This window comes from Rhinoderma darwinii, chromosome 1, assembly GCF_050947455.1.
Source record: "Rhinoderma darwinii isolate aRhiDar2 chromosome 1, aRhiDar2.hap1, whole genome shotgun sequence".
NCBI lineage: Eukaryota > Metazoa > Chordata > Amphibia > Anura > Rhinodermatidae > Rhinoderma > Rhinoderma darwinii.
The window spans coordinates 644,802,563-644,829,628 of NC_134687.1; the positions used below are offsets into that span (position 1 = coordinate 644,802,563).

General features: G+C 44.3%; 1 protein-coding gene across 1 annotated transcript; it reads right to left on the reverse strand.

Moving 5' to 3' along the window:
• On the reverse strand, positions 1–27,055 carry LOC142674144 (gastrula zinc finger protein XlCGF66.1-like). The gene is made up of 5 exons (XM_075847192.1): positions 26,823–27,055; positions 10,089–10,252; positions 9,440–9,607; positions 9,242–9,364; positions 1–233 (listed from the first exon to the last, which is right to left on the reverse strand). The coding sequence occupies exons 2-5, from the start codon at positions 10,194–10,196 to the stop codon at positions 111–113; spliced, it is 522 nt and encodes a 173-aa protein (XP_075703307.1). The 5' UTR covers positions 10,197–10,252; positions 26,823–27,055; the 3' UTR covers positions 1–110.
• Positions 27,056–27,066: the final 11 nt, after the last annotated feature.

Below are 27,066 nucleotides of genomic sequence, written 5' to 3' on the forward strand. Positions count from 1 at the left end.
TTTATTAAAGAAGACATGGTTCAAGACATAGAAGAGGAGGTACCAATGTAAATCTCATTTTAACTGTACAATCAGCATAAAAAAAACTTGAAACACTGCATCGCTATATTTTAGATTGAATATATTATTGGAAATCTGTTGATATATATTTCGAATGGGATTTTATAGTCTCCGAAAAAAGGCCTCTGCTGCTTTCCAATATCTCTCAAAATGCTTAACATGCAGTTGTGTACCTAAAAAGTGTAGAAAAGAGAAATGAAAAAACATATTAATATATAATATTTGTGAATATAAAAACAGACATAAAATATGTATATTCAAAAGAGAGGTCAAAATAAGACCTCAGATTATTTATACATCAAGGACGTCGACCGATCATATCCCTATACTTTTTTAGGGGGCAAGTTACCCACCACTATATTAAATATGCGGGCCACAGGAATATTCTATATTTAACCCCTTAGGAGACATAGATTCCAATTTAAAAATCCACTCTAGCTCTTTTCTTTTGAGAGTCAAACCTCTATCACCACCACGTCTCAGTTGAGGCACCGAATCAATGATTCTGAATCTCAACTGTGACAAGCTATGCTTTTTTTCAACAAAATGTCTCGACACTGGTAAATCCTGTCTCTTCGTATTAATGTTTGATTTATGATTCCTCATCCTGAGACGCACTTCTGTAGTGGTCTCACCAACATAGTAAAGACCACACGGGCAGCTCAGCAGATAGATAACAAAGGATGATTGACACGTAAGGCTTGTAAAACCCAATATAAAAATGTATACATACGATACATAAAGTTAAAGTGAAATATGTAGCATGTTCCGCTGTACGTTAGTGCCATTTAGTGGCTGTATTTAAAAATTGAAGAGGTGTATATTAACCAAAGTGTAAATGTGTAATTGAAAAAAAGAAGTATTTAACAAAGCAAAAACTATATAAATAGTTCTATAGATGTATATATATATTTTAAATATTTTGAAGGTGAAATATAATTATTACAGAATATAAAATAATAATAAATTAATTGCAGGACTTCCACAATTTTGTTCACTTTGTCATTTTGTACAGTCGCTATTGAGTTTTTGGATACTTGGATTTCAATCTCTGATAATAAATTGATTTCTGATCTGTTTTCCAAAAAAACGGACAGAAATAACCTTTTACACTTTACTAGCGGACATCCGAGAACGATGTTGAAATCACTGCCATATAGTCAGTTGATTAGAGTTAAGAGGGTGGTAAGTCAAGAGGAAAAATTATCCTCAAGACTCGACCAAATGTGTAAAAACTTCTCTGACCGGGGCTATCCGAGTCAGGTTTTGGATTTTAACAGACGGAAGGTTGAACTGCTGGACAGACAGGACCTCCTTAGTCGGCAGTTAGTTAAGAACAAGAATGTTCGGTTACCATTCATCTCCACTTTCTCCTCATTAAGCTCACAGATTGGTGGGATTTTGAGGAAAGATTGGAAGGTATGGGGGAGAGCCTTTCCAAAGGTTGCTGAATTTCAAGAGAGGCCTATGATGGCCTATAGGAAAGGCAAAACAATCAAAAATAGTGCGGTCAAGGCCGATATTGGGTCTAATCGGAAAAGTCAAATGTTTTTAGCCCCCCCCCCCCCGAAACATGGCTGTTATCCATGTCTAGGATGCAATATCTGTGACAATATGATTAAGGGCGGCGTCTTTAACCATCCACAAACTGGCAAAATATTGAGCATCAAAGGTTTTTTTACGTGTCAATCATCCTATGTTATTTATCTGCTGAGCTGCCCGTGTGGTCTTTACTATGTTGGTGAGACCACTACAGAAGTGCGTCTCAGGATGAGGAATCATAAATCAAACATTAATACGAAGAGACAGGATTTACCAGTGTCGAGACATTTTGTTGAAAAAAAGTATAACGTGTCACAGTTGAGATTCAGAATCATTGATTCGGTGCCTCAACTGAGACGTGGTGGTGATAGAGGTTTGGCTCTCAAAAGAAAAGAGCGAGAGTGGATTTTTAAATTGGAAACTATGTCTCCTAAGGGGTTAAATATAGAATATTCTCGTGGCCTGCATATTTAATATAGTGGTGGGTAACTTGCCCCCTAAAAAAGTATAGGGATATGATCGGTCGACGTCCTTGATGTATAAATAATCTGGCTTGAGAAAGGTTCCTGTTGAACCAAAACGTTGCTGTGTTGAGGTGAATAAATCCACCCTGCTTTCATCTACCCTGAAGTCCTGTTTCCGTTACTGTGTTCTATGCTTCTCTATTGTGTTTTGGGGAATTGATTCACCCCCAGGCAATGAGCACATGGCCTGATTTTCTGGAATTATTGGAGTGCTGTGTTCATCTATTTCTGGACTGTATAATAAATATATATATATATATATATATATATATACACACACACACACACACACACGTATATATATATATATATATATATATATATATACACACACACACACACACATACATACATACATATACACACACTGCCGTTCAAAAGTTTAAGGTCACTTAGAAATTTCCTTATTTTTGAAAGAAAAGCAGTTTTTTTCAATGAAGATAACATTAAATTAATCAGAAACACACTCTATACATTGTTAATGTGCTAAATGACTATTCTAGCTGCAAACATCTGGTTTTTAATGCAATATCTACATAGGTGTATAGAGGCCCATTTCCAGCAACCATCACTCCAGTGTCCTAATGGTACATTGTGTTTGCTAACTGTATTAGAAGGCTAGTGGATGATTAGAAAACACTTGAAAACCCTTGTGCAATTATGTTATCACCGCTGTAAACAGTTTTGCTGTTTAGAGGAGCTATAAAACTGACCTTCCTTTGAGCTAGTTGAGAATCTGAAGCATTACATTCGTGGGTTCGATTAAACTCTCCAAATGGCTAGAAAAAGAGAGCTTTCATGTGAAACTCGACAGTCTATTCTTGTTCTTAGAAATGAGGGCTATTCCATGCGAGAAATTGCCAAGAAACTGAAGATTTCCTACAACGGTGTGTACTACTCCCTTCAGACGACAGCACAAACAGGCTCTAACCAGAGTAGAAAGAGAAGTGGGAGGCTCCGCTGCACAACTGAGCAACAAGACAAGTACATTAGAGTCTCTAGTTTGAGAAATAGACGCCTCACAGGTCCTCAACTGGCAACTTCATTAAATAGTACCCGCAAAACGCCAGTGTCAACGTCTACAGTGAAGAGGTGACTCCGGGATGCTGGCCTTCAGGGCAGAGTGGCAAAGAAAAAGCCATATCTGAGACTGGCTAATAAAAGGAAAAGATTAATATGGGCAAAAGCACAGACACATTGGACAGAGGAAGATTGGAAAAAAGTGTTATGGACAGAAGAATCAAAGTTTGAGGTGTTTGGATCACACAGAGGAACATTTGTGAGACGCAGAACAACTGAAAAGATGCTGGAAGAGTGCCTGACGCCATCTGTCAAGCATGGTGGAGGTAATGTGATGGTCTGGGGTTGCATTGGTGCTGGTAAAGTGGGAGATTTGTACAAGGTAAAAGGGGTTTTGAATAAGGAAGGCTATCACTCCATTTTGCAACGCCATGCCATACCCTGTGGACAGCGCTTGATTGGAGCCAATTTCATCCTACAACAGGACAATGACCCAAAGCACACCTCCAAATTATGCAAGAACTACTAGGGAAGAAGTAGGCAGCTGGTATTCTATCTGTAATGGAGTGGCCAGCGCAGTCACCAGATCTCAACCCCATAGAGCTGTTGTGGGAGCAGCTTGACTGTATGGTACGCAAGAAGTGCTCATCAAGCCAATCCAACTTGTGGGAGGGGCTTCTGGAAGCATAGTTACATAGTTACATAGTTAGTACGGCTGAAAAAAGACACATGTCCATCAAGTTCAACCAAGGGAAGGGAAGGAAAAATTTCTACACATAGGAGCTAATATTTTTTTGTTCTAGGAAATTATCTAACCCTTTTTTAAAGCCATCTACTGTCCCTGCTGTGACCAGCTCCTGCGGTAGACTATTCCATAAATTCACCGTTCTTACTGTAAAGAAGCCTTGTCGCCTCTGCAGCTTGAACCTTTTTTTCTCCAGACGGAGGGAGTGCCCCCTTGTTTTTTGAGGGGGTTTTACAAGGAACAGGATTTCACCATATTTTTTGTATGTGCCATTAATATATTTATATAAGTTAATCATGTCCCCCCTTAGTCGTCTTTTTTCAAGGCTAAATAGGTTTAATTCTTTCAATCTTTCCTCATAACTTAAATTCTCCATGCCCCTTATTAGCTTTGTTGCTCTTCTTTGTATTTTTTCCAACTCCAGTGTATCCTTTCTATGAACTGGAGCCCAGAACTGGACTGCATATTCTAGATGAGGCCTCACTAATGCTTTGTAAAGTGGTAATATTACATCCCTGTCCCGCGAGTCCATGCCTCTTTTAATACACGACAATATCCTGCTGGCCTTTGAAGCAGCTGACTGACACTGCATGCTGTTATTGAGTTTATGATTTACAAGTACACCCAGATCCTTCTCAACAAGTGAATCCGCCAGTGTAGCTCCCCCTAGGACATATGATGCATGCAGGTTGTTGGTACCCAGATGCATAACTTTACAGTTATCTACATTAAACTTCATCTGCCAAGTGGACGCCCAAACACTTAGTTTGTTTAAATCTGCCTGTAATTCATGAACATCTTCCATAGTCTGAACTATATTACATAGCTTGGTGTCATCTGCAAAAATAGAAATCGTGCTATTAATCCCATCCTCTATATCATTAATAAATAAGTTGAATAATAGGGGTCCCAGCACTGAACCCTGGGGTACACCACTTATAACCGGTGACCATTCAGAGAAGGAATCATTGACCACAACTCTCTGGATACGGTCCTTGAGCCAATTCTCAATCCAATTACAAACTATATTTTCTAAACCTATAGTCCTTAATTTACCCATTAGGCGTCTATGGGGGACAGTGTCAAATGCCTTTGCAAAGTCCAAAAACACTAAATCCACAGCGGCCCCTCTGTCTAGACTTCTGCTCACCTCTTCATAAAAACAGATTAGGTTGGTTTGACAACTTCTGTCCTTAGTAAAACCGTGCTGGCTGTCACTTATAATGCTATTTATTGTCACATAATCCTGTATATAGTCCCTCAATAGCCCCTCAAACATTTTCCCCACGATGGATGTTAAGCTTACTGGTCTATAATTACCCGGGGAAGACCTAGAGCCCTTTTTGAAAATAGGCACCACATTTGCCCTGCGCCAGTCCCTTGGCACTATACCAGTCACTAGAGATTCTCTGAATATTATGAAAAGGGGGACAGAAATAACTGAACTAAGCTCTTTAAGAATTCTAGGGTGTAACCCATCTGGTCCCGGGGCCTTGTGCACATTTATTTTATTTTATTTAGCTTGGACCATCTCTACATTCATCCAATTCAGTATATCAACTGATATATTAACAGCACTGGCACCGGCTACATCAGCTGCTCCTTCTTCAGTTGTATATACAGAGCTCAAGAACCCATTTAGTAACTCTGCCTTCTCTTGATCACCTGTGATCAACTCCCCATTACCATTATCTAGGGGTCCTACATGTTCAGACCTGGGCTTTTTTGCATTTATATGCTTGAAGAATTTTTGGGGATTTGTTTTACTATCCTTGGCCACCTGCCTTTCATTTTGTATTTTTGCTAATTTTATTACATTTTTACAGATTTTATTAAGCTCTTTATATTTTACAAAGGCTACAGCTGTACCCTCAGATTTGTATTTTTTAAATGCCCTTTTTTTGTCATGTATTGCCCCTTTCACAGAAGGTGTAAGCCATGTGGGGTTTAATTTGAGTCGTTTATACTTGTTACCTGTAGGAATACATTTTGCACTATAATAACTCAAAGTAGATTTGAAAATCTCCCATTTATCATTTGTTCCATTATTTGACATTAGTTCTTCCCAGTCCATATCCTGAATTGCAGCCCTCATCCTGGGGAAATTGGCTTTCTTAAAATTAAATGTTTTTGCCCTCCCAGCCTGCGTTTGTTTTTTACAGTATAGGTAAAATGTAACTATATTATGATCACTGTTACCGAGGTTTTCACGAACATTGACATTCCCAACAAGATCTGCATTATTAGAAATGACCAGATCCAACAGAGCTTCACCTCTAGTCGGGTCTTCCACAAACTGGCCCAGAAAATTTTCCTGCAACAGGTTGAGGAAATGTCTCCCCTTTGCAGTTGAAGCCGAACCATGACACCAATTAATATCCCGGAAATTAAAATCTCCCATTATCACTACAGTACCCGCCTGTGCAGCCCGCTCCATCTGTTTATATATCTGACCCTCCATCTCCTCAGTTATATTGGGGGGTCTATAGATTACACCAAAAGTAATTTTTTCTCCCGATTACCTCAGCAAATTAACAGCTAGAATGCCAAAGGTCTGCAATGCTGTAATTGCTGCAAATGGAGCATTCTTTGACGAAAGCAAAGTTTTGTATATACACTACCGTTTAAAAGCTTGGGGTCACCCATACAATTTTGTGTTTTCCATGAAAACTGACACTTATATTTATCAAATGAGTTGCAAAATGACTAGAAAATATAATCAAGACATTGACAACTCATTTGACTGTCGAGTGTATTTCTGATTAATTTAATGTTATCTTCATTGAAAAAAACGGTGCTTTTCTTTTAAAAATAAGGAAATTTCTAAGTGACCCTAAACTTTTGAACAGTAGTGTATATATATATATATCTAAAAATCACAGTGGAAGTGGATTGTACAGTGAATTTACAACATCGCTAAAGTAAAGCGTGAATGTCAAAGAAATCGTCAGTATGGAGATAATAAATCCACATCCACACGTCATTCTCTACCCTCTGTAACATCCGTGGTCGCTGACCACGAACTCCTTCCATCCAGTCGATGCACTTCTCTCCAGAGATGTTTGCACATGCGGCCGTCCTGCTCCACAGTGACCACCAGGCTGCGCTCGCGAGCTCAGTCCAGACTCAAGAAGCCAGAGCACACGCATGTGGGAGATTGTGCCGATTGCTCCCTGAGCACCCTGGGCTTTAAGAAGGTCTCAGCCCCTTCCTCCCACGCCTGAGCGTTGTTGTCGTATCCTAAGTTTGTTTTGCAAATGGTCTCCTAGTGTTTCCTGCTCCCATTGTTCCCTGTTCCTGTACCCTGATCTAGTGCCGTGTTGAGCTGTTGCCGTGCTGTGCTGTATACCATGCCTGTCCTGCTACTCCACGCCTGACGTCTACCTGCTGCCTAGTCCCAGCCAAGCCTGCCTTGCTACTGTCCGAGCTGCCACAGGTACCCTATATGAACTATAGACTCTGACCTGCGCCCTGTTTGCCAGCTGCCATACCACCAAGGTGGTACGGCCCTGTGGGTCTACGAACCCTACGTGACACCCTCTCTAGTGTTTTTTAACCTTTAATAACTGGTGTTGGGAAAAGTAAATGTAAAAGTTTTTATTTATTGCAGCAAGTAAGGGAGTTCTGACATTTCCAGGTGCAGAAAGTGCCGTTCTTCATGTTTTCACAATGTGATCCTCAGAGTCAGGAGTGACATATCAGAAGCTGTTGTGCTCCTGAACTCTGACTGAAGTTGCCCGGACTTCCCGGTTTCTTAACCCCTTCCCCGACATATGATATATAGTTACATCATAGTCGGGTAAGGGGAAGTATGGAGCGGGCTCGCAGGCTGAACCCACTCCATACAAAGCAAGTGTCGGCTGTATGATACAGCCAACACTTCACAAATACGAGCAGGATTGAGCTCTAAAGTGATCCCGATCGTTTAACCAGTTAAATGCAGCGGTCAATAGGGACCATGGCATTTAAAATACAAAGAAGGGGGATGACCCACTCTACAGCTCATTGGCCGCGATGCCGATGGTTGTTATGGCAGCCTGGAGGCCTAACGAAAGCCCCACAGGACTGCAATCTTTGTGCTTCTATTAACCCCCTGCCTCTGGCAGAGCTTAACAGAAGCTTGTCAGAAAGACGATATACAGCAATACATTAGAATTGCAGTATATAGTGCATGCGATCCAACAGTCGCTGGTTCAACTCCCCTACGGGGAATAATAAAGAAAAAAGTATAATTTAAATTGTTTTTTTTTGTTGGTTTTTTTATGTACAAAAAAAATACCTTTTCCCCATAAAGAATTGTGAAAAAAAACTACAAATAAAATTGGTATCGCCGCGTCTATAAAAGCCTGAACTATTCAAATATATTATTAGTTAACCCGCACAGTGTACACCATGAAAAAACAAACATTTAAAATGCCAGAATCACTGTTATTTGGTCTCATCATCTCCCGCAAATAAATGTAATAAAAAGTGATCAAAAAGCTCGCATGTACACCAAAATGGTATCATTAAAAACTACAGCTCGTCCCGCAAAAAATATTCCCTCAAACCGCTTAATCTACGGAATAAGAAGTGTTATGGCTCTCAGAATTTGGCGACATAAAATAAATTTATTTTTTACAGTTCGTTTTTTTTCTTGTAAAAGTTGTAAACTATAAAAAAAATAATAATAATTTGGTATCGCTGTAATCGTATTCATCCACAGAATAAGGTTAACATGTCATTTTAATTGCAGGTTGAATTCCGTAAAAACTAAGCGCAAAAAACAATGGCGGAATAGCTTTTTTTTTATTTTCTACCCCATAAATAATTTTATTTCCCGTTTCCTAGTAAATTACATGGTACAATAACTGGTGCCATGAAAAACTACAACTCATCCCACAAAAATCAAGCCCATAGGACTATATCGACGGAAAAATAAAAAAGATATGGCTTTTGGAAGGTGGGGAGGAAAAAATGAAAATGAAAATCTGAAAAATTACTGTAACAGAAAGCGGTTAAAATATGGGCGTGGTCTAAAAGAGAACATGATGACGTGTGGGCCAGTCTCATCCTGGAAGGAGAAGACTCACGTGACTATGTATGTTGGTCCAATGTGGAAAAAGCTGGAAGGCTACGGAGATCAGTGGAAATTATGTACTACAAGACACGTGGTCTGTGGTGGGACAAATATTACAAGGAGACTCCCATGATTTTCTTGTTCCACACATGAATAACCTCCCCTACAAATGTGCACAGACGTGTAAAGTAATGGCCCCCACATCACAGATATACAGCAGGGTTTCTCAACATGGCTACCAATGCCAGCCTGTGCCCACAGTAATGCCAATATATATCTGTCTCTTCTTACCTTGTTATGTGCGCGCCGGTAGTCCTTCATCATGATCTCCTCGTACAGATCCTTGTGTCCTTCTAGATACTCCCACTCCTCCATGGAGAAATAGACAGTGACATCCTGACACCTTATAGGAACCTGACACACACAATGATACAGTCATCACCCAGACACCTCCAGTGCTGTTACTGTAGAATTTCCCAGCAGTGTCACCTCTCCAGTCAGCAGCTCAGTCATCTTGTAGATCAGTTCTAAGATCTTCTTCTCATGTATCCGGGAGTGAGGGGGAGGCTCTGTGATGGGACTACTGCTCCATCCTCCTGACTCATGGATGATGGGAGTCGTACAGTCACCCGATGTCTTCTTCACTATTGTGTACTCCTGTGTATGGAGAGAGACACTTCGAGAACTGAACACAGTATTCCCCCCGCAGTAGAAAGAGGGAGATTGTGACCCCGCTGTATAGAGCTCTAGTGACCCCACATCTGTAATACTGTAGACCTCACCTACAAAAAGACTTTGGGAAAATAGAACGAGGCCAAAACTAAAAAGGATATAATATTGGGGGGACTAGATGGACCATGTGCTCTTCTCCTGCCGTCATATTCTATGTTTCTATATAGATGTCATCCTGATCCTCCTGGATCCTGGTCATTGTCATTGCTCTACAACATTACTATTGCTGCATTGGTGAAATGACACATAACTGACCACATTGGTGGCTGATCTTCAGCTTTTCTGCTGTTGGCTTCTTGACGTCACTTGGAAGGTCTGGACGCTGTTATACAGGACACTGGATTCTTCCTATTATGTATTGTCCCTTCCCTATGTGTGACCTGTTCTATAATGTAGAAAAGTTTACCTCTCCGCTCAACAGGTAGATGATCTCCAAGGTGAAGTCTAATATTCTTCTGCTCATCTCATTCCTGTCCTTGTCCATCCTTGGTGGGTTATTCAGTAGAAGGAACATTGTGGAGGAGAAGATGAGAAAACTGGAGGAACTGGAGGATCTAGTACTGCAGACATCTTTATGAAGAAAGGAGAAGATGGAAATCATACAGGGTACAACATCATGTGTGACATACAGAACCTCACTTATTCATCATTGAGAGAAACATCTTCTCAGAGCCGTCACCACATGGAATAAAGGGGTATTCCCAACACGGACATTTCTCCCCAGGATATGCCAGAAATGTCTGATGGATGCGGCTCCACCTCTGGGTGGCCTTGTTAGGTGGTTTCCGTAACTCCTATAGAAGAGAATGGACAGACACAATCTGCTCAGGACATGCTGCCAACAGATCAGACTGGTGTTCAATGTGAGAGATTCCCTTTATGAATTAATACAACCCTAATATAAGTTTTTACAGATATTAGAAGTTACCTCAGAGATCCTGGATCTTCAGAGACATCTAAAATTCTTATTTATTACAGTATTCCCCTATTCCTTGTAGATTATTTTACCGGATAGTAAGTCTGTTCACATCTGAATGACAAACACGAACCATGTTTCATGGAAACCGGCCATCCAGTGTATGTACGGAAGGTCCCGGCAGTCCAGTGTGTATGTACGGAAGGTCCCGGCAGTCCAGTGTGTATGTACGGAAGGTCCCGGCAGTCCAGTGTGTATGTACGGAAGGTCCCGGCAGTCCAGTGTGTATGTACGGAAGGTCCCGGCAGTCCAGTGTGTATGTACGGAAGGTCCCGGCAGTCCAGTGTGTATGTACGGAAGGACCCGGCAGTCCAGTGTGTATGTACGGAAGGACCCGGCAGTCCAGTGTGTATGTACGGAAGGACCCGGCAGTCCAGTGTGTATGTACGGAAGGACCCGGCAGTCCAGTGTGTATGTACGGAAGGACCCGGCAGCCCAGTGTGTATGTACGGAAGGACCCGGCAGTCCAGTGTGTATGTACGGAAGGACCCGGCAGTCCAGTGTGTATGTACGGAAGGACCCGGCAGTCCAGTGTGTATGTAAGGAAGGACCCGGCAGTCCAGTGTGTATGTAAGGAAGGACCCGGCAGTCCAGTGTTTATGTACGGAAGGACCCGGCAGTCCAGCGTGTATGTGCGGAAGGACTCGGCAGTCCAGCGTGTATGTGCGGAAGGACCCGGCAGTCCAGCGTGTATGTGCGAAAGGACCCGGCAGTCCAGCGTGTATGTGCGAAAGGACCCGGCAGTCCAGTGCATATGTACGGAAGGTCCCGGCAGTCCAGTGTGTATGTACCAAAGGTCCCGGCAGTCCAGTGTGTATGTACCAAAGGTCCTGGCAGTCCAGTGTGTATGTATGGAAGGTGCTGGCAGTGAAGTGTGAGGAAGCAGCATGTATTGTGCGGTGTGTGCAGGATCTCTGCATTATCTTATCACTTAGCAGTCACATCTTACACACAGACTTCTGTGACCTGTTACATTACTCTGTGCTCCACCTTATAGACCTGTCCTCTGCCTTCTACATTACTCTGTGCTCCACCTTATAGACCTGTCCTCTGCTTCTACATTACGCTGTACTCCTCCTCCTAGACCTGTCCTCTGCTTCTACATTACTCTGTGCTCCTCTTTCTAGACCTGGCCTCTGCCTTCTACATTACTCAGTGCCCCTCCTTCTAGACCTGTCCTCTGCCTTCTACATTACTCGGTGTCCACCCCCTTCGAAACAGTCCACCACACCCTCCTGATACAAATTCTCTAGTCCCTTGACATCATAGACTTGGCCCTTTCCTGGATCTCCTCATACCTTAGAAAACTAAAACATTTAGTATCTCCCACTCACACACCACCTCGTCCCACCCTCTCTCTGTTAGTGTCCCTCAAGGGTCTCAGTGTCCTGTGACCCTTACTCTTCTCCATCTAAACCTTTGGTCAAAGCTACCTCTCTGATCTTGATGTTACCTCCCTACTATCTAGAGGAGGGTTGTCACGATACCAGAATTTGGACTTCAATACCGATACTTCGTGTAGTATTGCGATAATCGATACCGAAACGATACTTTGCCAACACAAATAACAATAAAAGAAAAAGTTCTTCCACTTTCTGATGTAAGGCATGTGGTGTGATGAACTTTGAATCTCCATGTGCCTCACATTAACAGTAATTAACCGCATCGTGTACCTCACAGTCATAATGGATAACATTGGGTTAATGTGTGAGGTACATGATGGGGTTAATTACTATTAATGTGAGGCACATGGAGGCTCAAAATTTATAATACCTCGTGCCTCACATTAATAAGTGAAAGAAAGCAGGTTTTATTTTGTAACAGCGTAAACATCATAAATGACGCTATAGATTTGTTATTACGGCTGCACCAATACCGAATGTGTATATTTTATGTATTGAAACTCATTTAAATGTAAATTGTAAAAAATTTGTGTATTTTTTCTTATCTATATGCCAGTACATTAGCCTTTGTACCGATAGTACACAGGCAGTTGTTAGGACCTACCTAAGTTACCCCTAACAACAGGAAATATGGTCAGACAGCCCTGGGGTCCTTCAATGGATCGTGGGCTGTCTGCCCATATATGGTATATTCCTCAATCGCGTCACAGGGATCCAAAGGGCATCCCCCCTTCTCGTTTTCCCCTTGAATGCTGCAGTCAGCTTTGATCGCAGCTTTCAAGGGAATAGCGGTAGAGATAAGAGGTTTCTCTAATCTCCGCTGTTAGAGCTCCTGACAAGAAGTGTGTGCGCGCTTGAGGTCAGCATGAGGTGATGCGGCCGGCGCAGGCACTGAAGACAGAGAACATGGGTGTGTTTTCTGTCTTCAGTGCCGGCGCTCATTAGTGCAGTGATGGTCGCAATACATTCGCGCACACACTTGTCAGGACTCAGGGGCGGGGAAATGGCTGTATTACACAGCCACAGCCCCCCTCTAAACAACATTCATGTGTTACTATATTTAGCTGTGCGGCCGCACAGATTAATATCGAAATACATGAATTAACGGTATTGAACCGTTTGAGGGGGCACGGTATCGAAGTTTCAATGCATCGTGCAACCCTAATCTAGAGCGTCTAACAGCCATCTCCTCCTTCACCTCCCGCTTCCTTAAGATCAACATGGAGAAAACTGAATCATCCTCACCCTATTTCACTCAACCCCCTTACCAGAACTATTAATCACAGTTAATGGTTCCACATTTTTCCCCATCTCACAGGTCCGCTGCATTGGGATAACCCTTAATTTCCAACGGCACAGCCAAGCGCTTACCACTTCTTGCTGCCTCCACCTCAAAAACCCTCTCGAAGTCAGTCTTTCCTCACCATCGAACAGACATAAGCGCTAGTATATCTGCCCTCATCATCTACCGTCTAGACTACTCCAACTTCCTTCTCTGTGGCTTCCCATCAAAGGCTGGGTTCACACACACCCTATTTACGGACGTAATTCGGGCGTTTTAGCCTCGAATTACGTCCGAAAATACGGCTCCAAAGCGTCAAAAGACGGCGCGTAAAAAAGACGCCCGCGTCAAAGAAGTGCATGTCACTTCTTGAGACGTAATTGGAGCCGTTTTCCATTGACTCCATGGAAAAACAGCTCCAATTACGTCCTTAATGGACGCTGTGAAAAACGCCTGCATATGCCATTACGTCTGAAATTCCGGAGCCGCTTTCTCCTATTGGACGCTGCCGTGTGAACATACCCTAACACTATTGCACCCCTCCTACCAATTCTGCAAGGGTAAATCTAGCTCTCCCCTCATTCCATCTCTGCAGTCACTGGTCACCCATTGCTTACTAAATGAAGTAAAAAATATTCAAAACAACATGCAAGGCTGTCAAGATTCCTGTCCCCTCCATACATCTCTGCCCTAATTTCCCGATATGTAATCTCCAGTACACTAACTGTCGACTCCATACATCTCTGCCCTAATCTCCCGATACCTACCCACTAGGGCTGGGCGATTAATCAAATTAATTCGATTAATTCGCCCTCAAGGACTCTCACAATTCTATTTTTTAACAGAATTGTTGAATCGATTCTTAGTGGCGCCGTTCTGCATGAGGAAGCTCCGTCCCTGCCTGGTCCGCTGCGTTCTGTCTCTGCTTCCCCGTGGGACTGCTGTTCCGTACTGAACAAAACTATATAGTACAGAACAGCAGTTCTATGGAGGAAGCAGAGACTCCCAGTACACAGCCACACCGCCCTGTAGATATCGCCCGCTGTAGATAGCACCCATTGCAGCTCACACCACCGCCACCCCCCCTTGCAGATCGCACCAACCCTCCTGGTACCTTGTAGACCGCACAAAAATCCCCTCCCCTTTCAGATCGCACCGGTGTAGCTCCCACTAGGAGCTGAATCCCCGGCCAAAGCATCGGCAACCTCTGGCCTGGGATTCAGCATCTAGCGGGAGCTACAGCGGCACGATCTATAAAGGGGGGGTTATGATGCGATCTACATGTGGGGATGCAATCTACAACTAAGGGGAGGTGGTGCTGAGATTTACAAGGGGGTGGGGGTGCGATCTACAAAGGAGGGCGGGTACTGCGATTTACAAGGGGGTGGTGGTGCGATCTGAGAGGGAGGCGAGGTGGTGCTGCGATCTGCAAGGGAGGTGGGGTGGTGCTGCGATCTATATGTAGGGGAGTTATCTACAAGGGAGAGGGGTGCTGCGATCTACAAGGGGGGGGTGCCATCTGCAAACGGGTGTGGCACTGTCTGCATGGGCAGAGTGGCACGGTCTATATCGACACTGTGGCACTATATTGGGGGAGTGGCACTATGTAACGATATGTGGGCACTGTGGCACTATCTAAATGGGCACTGTGGTGTTTTCAGGGGATTGGGACAAAAAAATTCCTGACAAACGAAATCCATCCTTCTATTTTTTATTTTTTTTTATTTATTTTATTTTATTTGAAAGACGGACAGACGGACTGGAAATCGATGAAAATTTGGAGACACTGATGCAAAATGGACATGAAAAACTGACAATTGATAAGCTATCTTTGTCCACGGTCGTGTGACTGTGATGCCAGGAGTCCCAATCACATGTACGGTGGTCGGACTGGGAAATCCGGCTGACAAACAGACCGTTTTTCACAGTCCAATCAAGGTCTTGTGAATCCGGCAATGTCACAAACCGACTGAGGTGGTGACGGGTAGAGAGGGATGTTAGTGCCTCATTGATTATAGATTCTGTTAACCTGTTCCCTGCTGGGGAACACAGACGTTATAATCAATTAGATAGACATTTTTCCAATTGTATTTATGATAAAATAAAGTATAGGTTAAAATTTGTTAAGTTACGTACAATAATTATAGTAATATATGTTAAAAAGTTATTTATATAAAGAGAATGTATTAAATTATCTCTTGGTATTACTGTTAAATAAAACTTGATTCAAATCGAAAATCGCCCAAAGTGTAGAAAAAAAATCTAGATTTTATTTTTGAGCAAAATTGCCCAGCCCTACTACCCACACATAATATCCAGTGCACTACCTGTCCCCTCGATACATCTCTGCCCTAATCACCCGATACCTAATCACACGCAATCTCCTTTCCACAACCTGTCCCCTCCATACATCTCTGCCCTAATCTCCCACATGTAATCTCCAGTCCACAACCTGTCCCCTCCATAAGAGCTCTGCCCTAATCTCTTGATACCTCCCCACATGTAATCTCCGGTCTTTACAAGACCTTCTTTGCGCTCCTTTTAATCTGTTCCTCACATCGTCCAGATTTCTCCCGTGCATCCCCCATAATCTGGAACTCTTTAGCCCAACACATCAGACCTCTCCCACCATCCAAACCGTCACTAGTAACCTGAACACATCTTCAGAAGAGTTTACACCCTGAAATAACCAGCCGCCAATACTCCACCGGATGACTAGCTCCTACCCTCACCTACTGTCTCCTTCTCTTGTAGGGTCTACGTGGGCATGGTCCCTCCTTCTCTTGCAGAGTGCAGTCTACATGGGCAGGGTCTCTCGCCTTCTCTTGTAAAGTGCAGTATACGCGGGTAGGGTCTCTCTTCTCTTGTAAAGTGCAGTCTACGTGGGCAGGGTCCCTCCTTCTCTAGCAGAGTGCAGTCTACATGGGCAAGGTCCCTCCTTCTCTTGTAGAGTGCAGTATACGTGGGCAGGGTCCCTCCTCTTGTAAAGTGCAGTCTACACGGGCAGGGTCTCTCCTTCTCTTGTAGAGTGCAGTCTACACGGGCAGGGTCTCTCCTTCTCTTGTAGAGTGTAGTCTACGGGTCACGGTCTCTCCTTCTGGACCAGTCTGTCATTCATTAATGTTTATTGTCTCATGTTATGTACTTAACCCCTTGGACACACAGACAATTTTTATTTTTCCTCCCTTCGTCCTAAAGCCAGAACTTTTTAATTTTTCCGTTGACATAGCCGTATGAGAGTGGGACATGATGTAGTTTTTAAAGGGGTTTTCCACGATTGAACAAATGATGACCTATCCACCGGAGAGGTAATCAGTATGTGATCATGGGGGTCCGACACCCAGACCCCGCACCAATCTGCTGCTCCGGCTGACGGATTTTTTTTAATGGTATGAAGTAGTTTGTGCCATTAGCAAATGTCTCCGACCACTGCAGACTGGCCGTTCTGTAGAACTGCAGCTCGGCCACTATTCAGTATCTGGAGCATCAGCATGGACGTCTGGTGCCCGGAGGCAGCCGAAGCAGCTGATCGGGGTGCGGGTGTTAGACCCCCACAGATCATATACTGATGACCTCCAATCGTAGAAAACCCTTTTAATGTCCCCTATAATGTCCTGGGAAAGAGAAAAAAAGCTGTGGCTGGAATAGCGGAAAAAGCAGTGAATCCTATTGTTTTTTGGGTTTCGTTTTTGCGGCGTTCACATGGGGTAAAAATGACTTGTTACCTTTATTCTCCTGGTCAATACGATTACGGCGACACCAAATTTATATATTTATCTTCTACAAGGAAAGAAAGATTTTTTAAAAATATAAAACAGTTTTGCGTCGCCGTATTGTGAGACAGAACCTTTTATATTTCCGGTGATTGCGCGGTGTGAGGTGGTTTATATTTACGGTGATCGCGCGGTGTGAGGAGTTTTATATTTCCGGTGATCGCGCGGTGTGAGGGGTTTTATATTTCCGGTGATTGCGCGGTGTGAGGGGTTTATATTTCCGGTGATTGGGCGGTGTGAGGGGTTTTATATTTCCGGTGATTGCGCGGTGTGGGGGGGTTTTATATTTCCGGTGATCGCGCGGTGTGAGGGGTTTATATTTCCGGTGATCGCGCGGTGTGAGGGGTTTATATTTCCGGTGATTGCGCGGTGTGAGGGGTTTATATTTCTGGTGATTGCGCGGTGTGAGGGGGTTTATATTTCCGGTGATTGCGCGGTGTGAGGGGGTTTATATTTCCGGTGATTGCGCGGTGTGAGGGGGTTTATATTTCCAGTGATTGCGCGGTGTGAGGGGTTTTATATTTCCGGTGATTGCGCGGTGTGGGGAGGGGGTTTTTATATCCGGTGATTGCGCGGTGTGGGGGGTTTTATATTTCCGGTGATTGCGCGGTGTGAGGGGTTTATATTTCCGGTGAGTGCGCTGTGTGGGGGGGTTTATATTTCCGGTGATTGCGCGGTGTGAGGGGTTTTATATTTCCGGTGAGTGCGCGGTGTGAGGGGTTTTATATTTCCGGTGATTGCGCGGTGTGATGGGTTTATATTTCCGGTGAGTGCGCTGTGTGGGGGGGGGGGTTTATATTTCCGGTGATTGCGCGGTGTGAGGGGTTTTATATTTCCGGTGATTGCGCGGTGTGAGGGTTTTATATTTCCGGTGATTGCGCGGTGTGATGGGTTTATATTTCCGGTGATTGCGCGGTGTGAGTGTTTTATATTTCCGGTGATTGCGCGGTGTGAGGGGGTTTATATTTCCGGTGATTGCGCGGTGTGGGGGGGTTTATATTTCCGGTGATTGCGCGGTGTGAGGGGTTTTATATTTCCGGTGATTGCGCGGTGTGAGGGGGTTTATATTTCCGGTGATTGCGCGGTGTGAGGGGGTTTATATTTCCGGTGAGTGCACGGGGTTTTATATTTCCGGTGATTGCGCGGTGTGAGGGGTTTTATATTTCCGGTGATTGCGCGGTGTGAGGGGTTTTATATTTCCGGTGAGTGCGCGGTGTGAGGGGTTTTATATTTCCGGTGATTGCGCGGTGTGAGGGGTTTTATATTTCCGGTGATTGCGCGGTGTGAGGGGTTTATATTTCCGGTGATTGCGCGGTGTGAGGGGTTTATATTTCCGGTGATTGCGCGGTGTGAGGGGGTTTATATTTCCGGTGATTGCGCGGTGTGAGGGGTTTATATTTCCGGTGATCGCGCGGTGTGAGGGGTTTATATTTCCGGTGATTGCGCGGTGTGAGGGGTTTATATTTCTGGTGATTGCGCAGTGTGAGGGGGTTTATATTTCCGGTGATTGCGCGGTGTGAGGGGGTTTATATTTCCGGTGATTGCGCGGTGTGAGGGGGTTTATATTTCCAGTGATTGCGCGGTGTGAGGGGTTTTATATTTCCGGTGATTGCGCGGTGTGGGGAGGGGGTTTTTATATCCGGTGATTGCGCGGTGTGGGGGGTTTTATATTTCCGGTGATTGCGCGGTGTGAGGGGTTTAGATTTCCGGTGAGTGCGCTGTGTGGGGGGGTTTATATTTCCGGTGATTGCGCGGTGTGAGGGGTTTTATATTTCCGGTGAGTGCGCGGTGTGAGGGGGTTTATATTTCCGGTGAGTGCGCTGTGTGGGGGGGGGTTTATATTTCCGGTGATTGCGCGGTGTGAGGGGTTTTATATTTCCGGTGATTGCGCGGTGTGAGGGTTTTATATTTCCGGTGATTGCGCGGTGTGATGGGTTTATATTTCCGGTGATTGCGCGGTGTGAGTGTTTTATATTTCCGGTGATTGCGCGGTGTGAGGGGGTTTATATTTCCGGTGATTGCGCGGTGTGGGGGGGTTTATATTTCCGGTGATTGCGCGGTGTGAGGGGTTTTATATTTCCGGTGATTGCGCGGTGTGAGGGGGTTTATATTTCCGGTGATTGCGCGGTGTGAGGGGTTTTATATTTCCGGTGAGTGCACGGGGTTTTATATTTCCGGTGATTGCGCGGTGTGAGGGGTTTTATATTTCCGGTGATTGCGCGGTGTGAGGGGTTTTATATTTCCGGTGATTGCGCGGTGTGAGGGGTTTTATATTTCCGGTGAGTGCGCGGTGTGAGGGGTTTTATATTTCCGGTGATTGCGCGGTGTGAGGGGTTTTATATTTCCGGTGATTGCGCGGTGTGAGGGGTTTATATTTCCGGTGATTGCGCGGTGTGAGGGGTTTATATTTCCGGTGATTGCGCGGTGTGAGGGGGTTTATATTTCCGGTGATTGCGCGGTGTGGGGGGGTTTATATTTCCAGTGATTGCGCGGTGTGGGGGGGGGGTTTATATTTCAAGTGATTGCGCGGTGTGAGGGGTTTTATATTTCCGGTGATTGCGCGGTGTGAGGGGTTTTATATTTCCGGTGAGTGCGCGGTGTGGAGGGTTTTATATTTCCGGTGATTGCCCGGTGTGAGGGGTTTTATATTTCCGGTGATTGCGCGGTGTGAGGGGTTTTATATTTCCGGTGATTGCGCGGTGATGGGTTTATATTTCCGGTGATTGCGCGGTGTGAGGGGTTTTATATTTCCGGTGATTGCGCGGTGTGGGGGGGGGTTTATATTTCCGGTATTGCGCGGTGTGAGGGGTTTTATATTTCCGGTGATTGCGCGGTGTGAGGGGGTTTATATTTCCGGTAATTGCGCGGTGTGGGGGGTTTTATATTTTCGGTGATTGCGCGGTGTGAGGGGTTTTATATCTCCGGTGATTGCGCGGTGTGAGGGGTTTTATATCTCCGGTGATTGCGCGGTGTGAGGGGTTTATATTTCCAGTGATTGCGCGGTGTGAGGGGTTTTATATTTCCGGTGAGTGCGCGGTGTGTGGGGTTTTATATTTCCGGTGATTGCGCGGTGTGAGGGGTTTATATTTCCGGTGATTGCGCGGTGTGAGGGGTTTTATATTTCCGGTGAGTGCGCGGGTTTTATATTTCCGGTGATTGCGCGGTGTGAGGGGTTTTATATTTCCGGTGATTGAGCGGTGTGGGGAGGGGGTTTTTATATCCGGTGATTGCGCGGTGTGGGGGGTTTTATATTTCCGGTGATTGCGCGGTGTGAGGGGTTTTATATTTCCGGTGATTGCGCGGTGTGAGGGGTTTTATATTTCCGGTGATTGCCCGGTGTGAGGGGTTTTATATTTCCGGTGATTGCGCGGTGTGAGGGGTTTTATATTTCCGGTGATTGCGCGGTGTGAGGGGTTTTATATTTCCGGTGATTGCGCGGTGTGAGGGGGTTTATATTTCCGGTGATTGCGCGGTGTGGGGGGGTTTATATTTCCGGTGATTGCGCGGTGTGGGGGGGGGGGGGTTTATATTTCAAGTGATTGCGCGGTGTGAGGGGTTTTATATTTCCGGTGATTGCCCGGTGTGAGGGGTTTTATATTTCCGGTGATTGCGCGGTGTGAGGGGTTTTATATTTCCGGTGATTGCGCGGTGTGATGGGTTTATATTTCCGGTGATTGCGCGGTGTGGGGGATTTTATATTTCCGGTGATTGCGCGGTGTGAGGGGTTTTATATTTCCGGTGATTGCGCGGTGTGAGGGGGTTTATATTTCCGGTGATTGCGCGGTGTGAGGGGGTTTATATTTCCGGTGATTGCGCGGTGTGAGGGGTTTTATATTTCCGGTGATTGCGCGGTGTGAGGGGTTTTATATTTCCGGTGAGTGCGCGGTGTGGGGGGTTTTATATCTCCGGTGATTGCGCGGTGTGAGGGGTTTTATATTTCCGGTGAGTGCGCGGTGTGGGGGGTTTTATATTTCCGGTGATTGCGCGGTGTGAGGGGGTTTATATTTCCGGTGATTGCGCGGTGTGAGGGGTTTTATATTTCCGGTGATTGCGCGGTGTGAGGGGTTTTATATTTCCGGTGATTGCGCGGTGTGAGGGGTTTTATATTTCCGGTGATTGCGCGGTGTGAGGGGTTTTATATTTCCAGTGATTGAGCGGTGTGGGGGGGTTTAGATTTCCGGTGATTGCGCGGTGTGGGGGGTTTATATTTCCGGTGATTGCGCAGTGTGAGGGGGTTTATATTTCCGGTGATTGCGCGGTGTGAGGGGTTTTATATTTCCGGTGATTGCGCGGTGTGAGGGGTTTTATATTTCCGGTGATTGCGCGGTGTGAGGGGTTTTATATTTCCGGTGATTGCGCGGTGTGAGGGGTTTTGTGGGGCGAGCTGTAGATTGTTGATGACATTTTGGGGACTTTTTATTCCATATGTTGGAGAAGCGCGGCAATCAGTGGCGTAACTACCGCTGTAGAGGCTGCTACGATGCTCGCAGCATGAGGGGATATGTATTTCTGAGGGTAAATAACTTGATATTTAACCCCTTCCCGACATTTGACGTACATGTACGTCATGGAAAGCATTGACTTCCCGCAAAATGCCGTACATGTACGTCAAACGTTTGGCACCGGCTCAGAAGCGGAGTCGGTGCCATCATCGTCGGATCTCAGCTGTATCTTACAGCTGACATCCGACTAACGGCGGGGACCGAAATTAGCTTCGATCCCCGCCATTAACCCCTTAAGTGCAGCGCTCAAACGCGATCGCTGCACTTAAGGTGTTTGCAGCTCATCGGAGCCCCAGCAATGAAATTGCCGGGGTTCCGGTGGCTGCAATGGCAACCGGAGGCCTAATACTGGCCTCCCGGTCTGCCTAGCACCGAAGCTGGTCAAGATCCGCCCGGCGGCGGAGCCTGATCGGCTTCCGTAGCTGCCGGCAAGATGGCGCCGGGTCAGGAGCTGATCCGGCGTCATCAGCGGTGGAGGTCAGCTGTACTGTACAGCTGACATCCACCTGTAACGGCAGGAACCGGAGCTAGCTCCGATCCCTGCCATTAACCCCTTCGATGCAGCAATCGAAAGCGATTGCTGCATCGTAGCGGTTACTAGCAGATCGCCAGCCCTGATAGGCAATCGGGACTGGCGACTGCTGTTATGGCAACAGGAGGCACAATGGTCTCCTGCTCTGCCATTACGGAAGCCGATTTAGGCCCCGCCGGGAGGCGAAGCCTAAACGGCTTGCTGTCAGTGAATAACTGACAGATCTAATACATTGCACTACATAGGTAGTGCAATGTATTAGAAAAAAAAAAATCTGACCGTTGGACCTTCAAGTCCCCTAGTGGGACTTGAGAAAAAGTGTAAAAAAAGTATAAAAAAGTGTAAAAAAAAAGTGCAAAAAATAAAAGTTTGAAAACAATAAAAGTTTCAAGTAATCAAATAACACACAATCCCCCTTTTACTCTTATCAAGTCCTTTATTATTGAAAAATAATAATAAACCATATGTATTTGGTATCGCCACGACCGTAACGACCGGAGGTATCAAAATATTATATTATTTATTGCACGCGGTGAACAGCGTAAAAAAAACCCGTAAAAAACGTTACCAGAGTTTCTGTTTTTTGGTCACTTTGCCCTACAAATATTACAATAAAAAGTGATCAAAAAGTCGCACGTATCCAAAAATGGTAACTATAAAAACTATAGCTCGTCCCGCAAAAAACAAGCCCTCATACAACTCCGTCGACAAAAAAATTAAAAAGTTATGGTTCTCACAACTTGGCGACAGAAAAAATACATTCTTTTTACAAAAGTAATTTTGTGCAAAAAGTTGTAAAACATAAAAAAGTGCTATAAATTAGGTATCGCCAGAATCGTACTGACCCACAGAATAAAGTTAACATGTAATTTATAACGCAAGGTGAACGCTGTATAAAAAAAACAAAAAAAGCTGTGCCAGAATTGCGTTTTTTGTTTACCTGGCATCCCAAAAAATAGGATAAAAGGTGATCAAAAAGTCGCTTGTACCCCAAAATGGTACCAATAATAACTACAGCTCATCCCGCAACAAACCAGCCCTCATACCGCTACGTCTATGAAAAATAAAATGAGTTATGGCTCCAATAAGTCAGGAAATAAAAAAATATGCAGTTGTGCCCGAGGGGAACATTTCTTCTGTTTAAAGAGGCGATTTATTAAGGACCTAAAATTAGGGAACCAGGAAGGGGAGAGCCCAAACATATCCGCTGGAAGCGACGGTGCCCGTATTATACCAGGACAACACTATCCCAGCAAAATTCCCCAAACTACAAAGGTGCGGAGTGTGGACCAAAAGGGGGATAAGAAATGACACCATTTATCAGTGCGACACCGGCCTGTGCAGAAAGGATTGCTTCACAGCGTAACACACATATATGGATTATTTTTATTTTTTTATACCACCTGACTATGCCCCTTATATACTCCGCCCCGCTTACATGTACCCCCACATTATAAAACACCAGCAATACTCAAACAAATATAGTACCAAGCAAAATCCGCTCTCCAAAAGCCAAATGGTGCTCCCTCGGCCCTGAACCCTACAGCGTCCCCAAACAGCAGTTTCCTTCAACATATATGGCATCGTCATACCCGGGAGAACCCTTTTAACAATTTTTGGGGTGTGTGTCTCCAGCGTCATAAGCTGGGCATGACATATTTGCCACTGAATGGCATATCTAGGGAAAAATATACATTTTTAACTTGCACCATCCGCAGCGCATTCATTTATGGAAAAGACCTGTGGGGTGAAAATGCTCACTACACCCCTTAATTAATGCCTTGAGGGGTGCAGTTCCATAGTGGGGGTCACTTATCAGGGGTTTCTTTTTATTATTTCACATCTGAGCCTCTGCAGTTGTGAACCAATACTTTGTAAATCGCCAAATTAGGCCTCCACTCCGCATGGTACTCTTCACTTCTGAGCCCTGTCATATGTCCAGACAAAAGATTAGGGCCACATGTAGGGTGTTTCTAAAACCGGGAAACACCGCATAATAATTAGAGGGCTGTCTTGTTATGGTGGCACAAGCCAGGCACCACATATTGGCATATCTATGGAAAAAAATCCCATTTTCACTCTGCAACATTGAGCGCACACTAATTTCTACAAAACACCTGCAGGGTTAAAATGCTTACTACACCCCTTGGTAAATGCATTGAGGGGTGTAGTTTCCAAAATGGGGTCACTTCTGGGGGGTTTCCACTGTTTTGGGCCCACAGGTGCCCAGAAACCAATCCAGCAACATCTGCACTCCAAATGGCGGTCCTTCCCATCTGAGCCCTGCGGTTTGCCCAAACAGCAGTTTATGACCTCATATGGGGTATTGCCGTACTCGGGAGAAATAGCTTTACAAATGTTGGGTTCTTTTTTTCCTTTATTTGTTGAGAAAATGAAAAAATTTGCGCTAAAGCTACGTCTTATTGAAGAAAAAGGACTGTTTTTATTTTCACTGCCTAATTCTAATAAATTCTATGAAACATCTGTGGGGTCAAAATGCTCACTACACCCCTAGATGAATTCCTCAAGAGGTGTAGTTTCCTAAATGGAGTCCCTTTTTGGGCGTTTTAATTGTTTTGTCCCCTCAGGGGCTTTGCAAATGTGACCTGGCCTCCGCAAATCATTCCTGCTTAATGTGATCTCAAAAAGCCAAATAGCGCTCTTTCCCTTCTAAGCCCTGCCGTGTGTCCAAACAGCCGTTTATTACCACATGTGGGGTATTGTTTTACTCGGGAGAAATTGCTTTACAAATTTTGTGGTGCTTTTTCTCCTTCAGTCCTTGTGGAAATGAGAAAAAATTAGCTAAACCTATATTTTCTTTGAAAAAATGTAGATTATTATTTTCAGGGCCTACTTCCAATAATTTCTGCAAAAAAACTGTGGTGTCAAATCGTTCACTATACCCCTAGATAATTTCCTCAATGGGTGTAGTTTCCAAAATGGGGTCACTTGTGGGGGGTTTCCACTGTTTTATCCCCTCAGGGGCTTTGTAAATGTGACATGGCCTCCGCAAACCATTCCTGCTAAACTTGAGTTCCAAAAGCCAAATGGCGCTCTTTCCCTTCTCAGCCTCGCTGTGTGTCCAAACAGCCGTTTATTACCACATGTGGGGTATTGTTTTACTCGGGAGAAATTTCTTTACAAATTTTATGGTGCTTTTTCTCCTTTAGTCCTTGTGGAAATGAAAAAAAATTAGCTAAACGTACATTTTATTTGAAAAAATGTAGATTTTCATTTTCACGGCCTACTTCCAATAATTTCTGTAAAAAACCTGTGCGGTCAAAATGCTCACTACACCCCTAGATAATTTCCTTGAGGTGTCTAGTTTCCCAGATGGGGTCACTTTTGGGGGATTTTGACTGTTTTGGCACCGCAAGAGCCCTTCAAACCTGACATGGTGCCTAAAATATATTCTAACAAAAATAAGGCCCCAAAATCCCCTAGGTGCTCCTTTGCTTCTGAGGCTGGTGCTTCAGTCCAGTAGTACGCTACGGCCACATGTGGGATATTCCCTAAAACTGTAGCAACTGGGCAACAAATATTGAGTTGCATTTCTCTGGTAAAACCTTCTGTGTTATAAAAAAAATTGTATTAAAAATGTATTTCTGCAGAAAAATATGAAATTTGTAAATTTCACCTCTACTTTGCTTTAATTCCTGTGACATGTGTAAAGGGTTAAGACATTTTCTAAATGCTGTTTTGAATACTTTGAGGGGTGAAGTTTTTAAAATGGGGTGACTTTTTTGGGGTTTCTAATATATAAGGCCCTCAAAGCCACCTCACAACTGAACTGGCCCCTGTAAAAATGGCCTTTTGAAATTTTCTTGAAAATGTGAGAAATTGCTGCTAAAGTTCTAAGCCTTGTGAGGTCATAGAAAAATAAAAGGATGTTCAAAAAACGATGCCAATCTAAAGTAGACATATGGGGGATGTTAGTTAGCAACAATTTTGTGTGGTATAACTGCCTGTCTTACAAGCAGATACATTTAAATTTAGAAAAATGCTAATTTTTCGCTAAATTTTTGGTGTTTTTCACAATTAAATACTGAACATATCGAGCAAATTTTGCCAGTAACATAAAGTCCAATGTGTCACGAGAAAACAATCTCAGAATCGCTTGGATAGGTGAAAGCATTCCGGAGTTATTACCATATAAAGTGAAACATGTCAGATTTGAAAAATGAGGCTCTGTCAGGAAGGTCAAAAGTGGCTAAAGAGGGAAGGGGTTAATAATTTGGACATAACGGATGTGGTGATTACGTTACTTATTTTTAATGCTTATATAATTATTTGTAAAAAAAAAAACAAAAAAAAAACGTATGACACTGGTAACCGGTCTATATCGCGCAGTTTCTTCGGAGGACAGAGGAAGCCGCGATCTCTAAGTGATCAGATGCTGCAGTGGCTATTCTTCACGGCATCTGAGGGGTTAAACAGCCGGGATTGCGCTGTCTTCGATCTTGGCGGCTGTCAGTAGTCGTGTACGGTGCAGGCTCCGCTCCTTCCAGTGTGACGGCGCACGTCCAACATAATACTATAGATCTGATGTCACCAAGGGGTTAATCCCTCCTGTGTTTCATATTTACAGCGCTTTATATAAATAATAATAACCAACACTGTGCCAAACAAAAACGCACCAAAACCGGACGGAAATGACCTCATGTAACCTTACCTTACTACTGCATCATGGGAAATCTCCTGACTGATAACAGAGAGAAAAATAAACAACAGCGGTGACCGGAAGTCATGTGCACGCGACCAGCGCCGCTCTCTACCTCATACACGGCAACAGCTGAAGGACCCGTGATGACGTCACCACCATGTGACCTGGACAGAACTCCGCCCCTCATGCCACGTAATCATTGCTTTACACATTATAGGAGCTCCGTCCCCTCACAGAGCCCAGCATCAGTTCA

Coding starts and splice junctions, on each gene's coding strand:
- LOC142674144 (XM_075847192.1), bottom strand. CDS start 10,196: ATGTTCCTTCTACTGAATAACCCACCAAGGATGGACAAGGACAGGAAT. Junction 9,608..10,088: donor TCTACCTGTTGAGCGGAGAG/GTAAACTTTTCT, acceptor CTCCATACACAG/GAGTACACAATAGTGAAGAA. Junction 234..9,241: donor ACCGGCGCGCACATAACAAG/GTAAGAAGAGAC, acceptor TACACTTTTTAG/GTACACAACTGCATGTTAAG.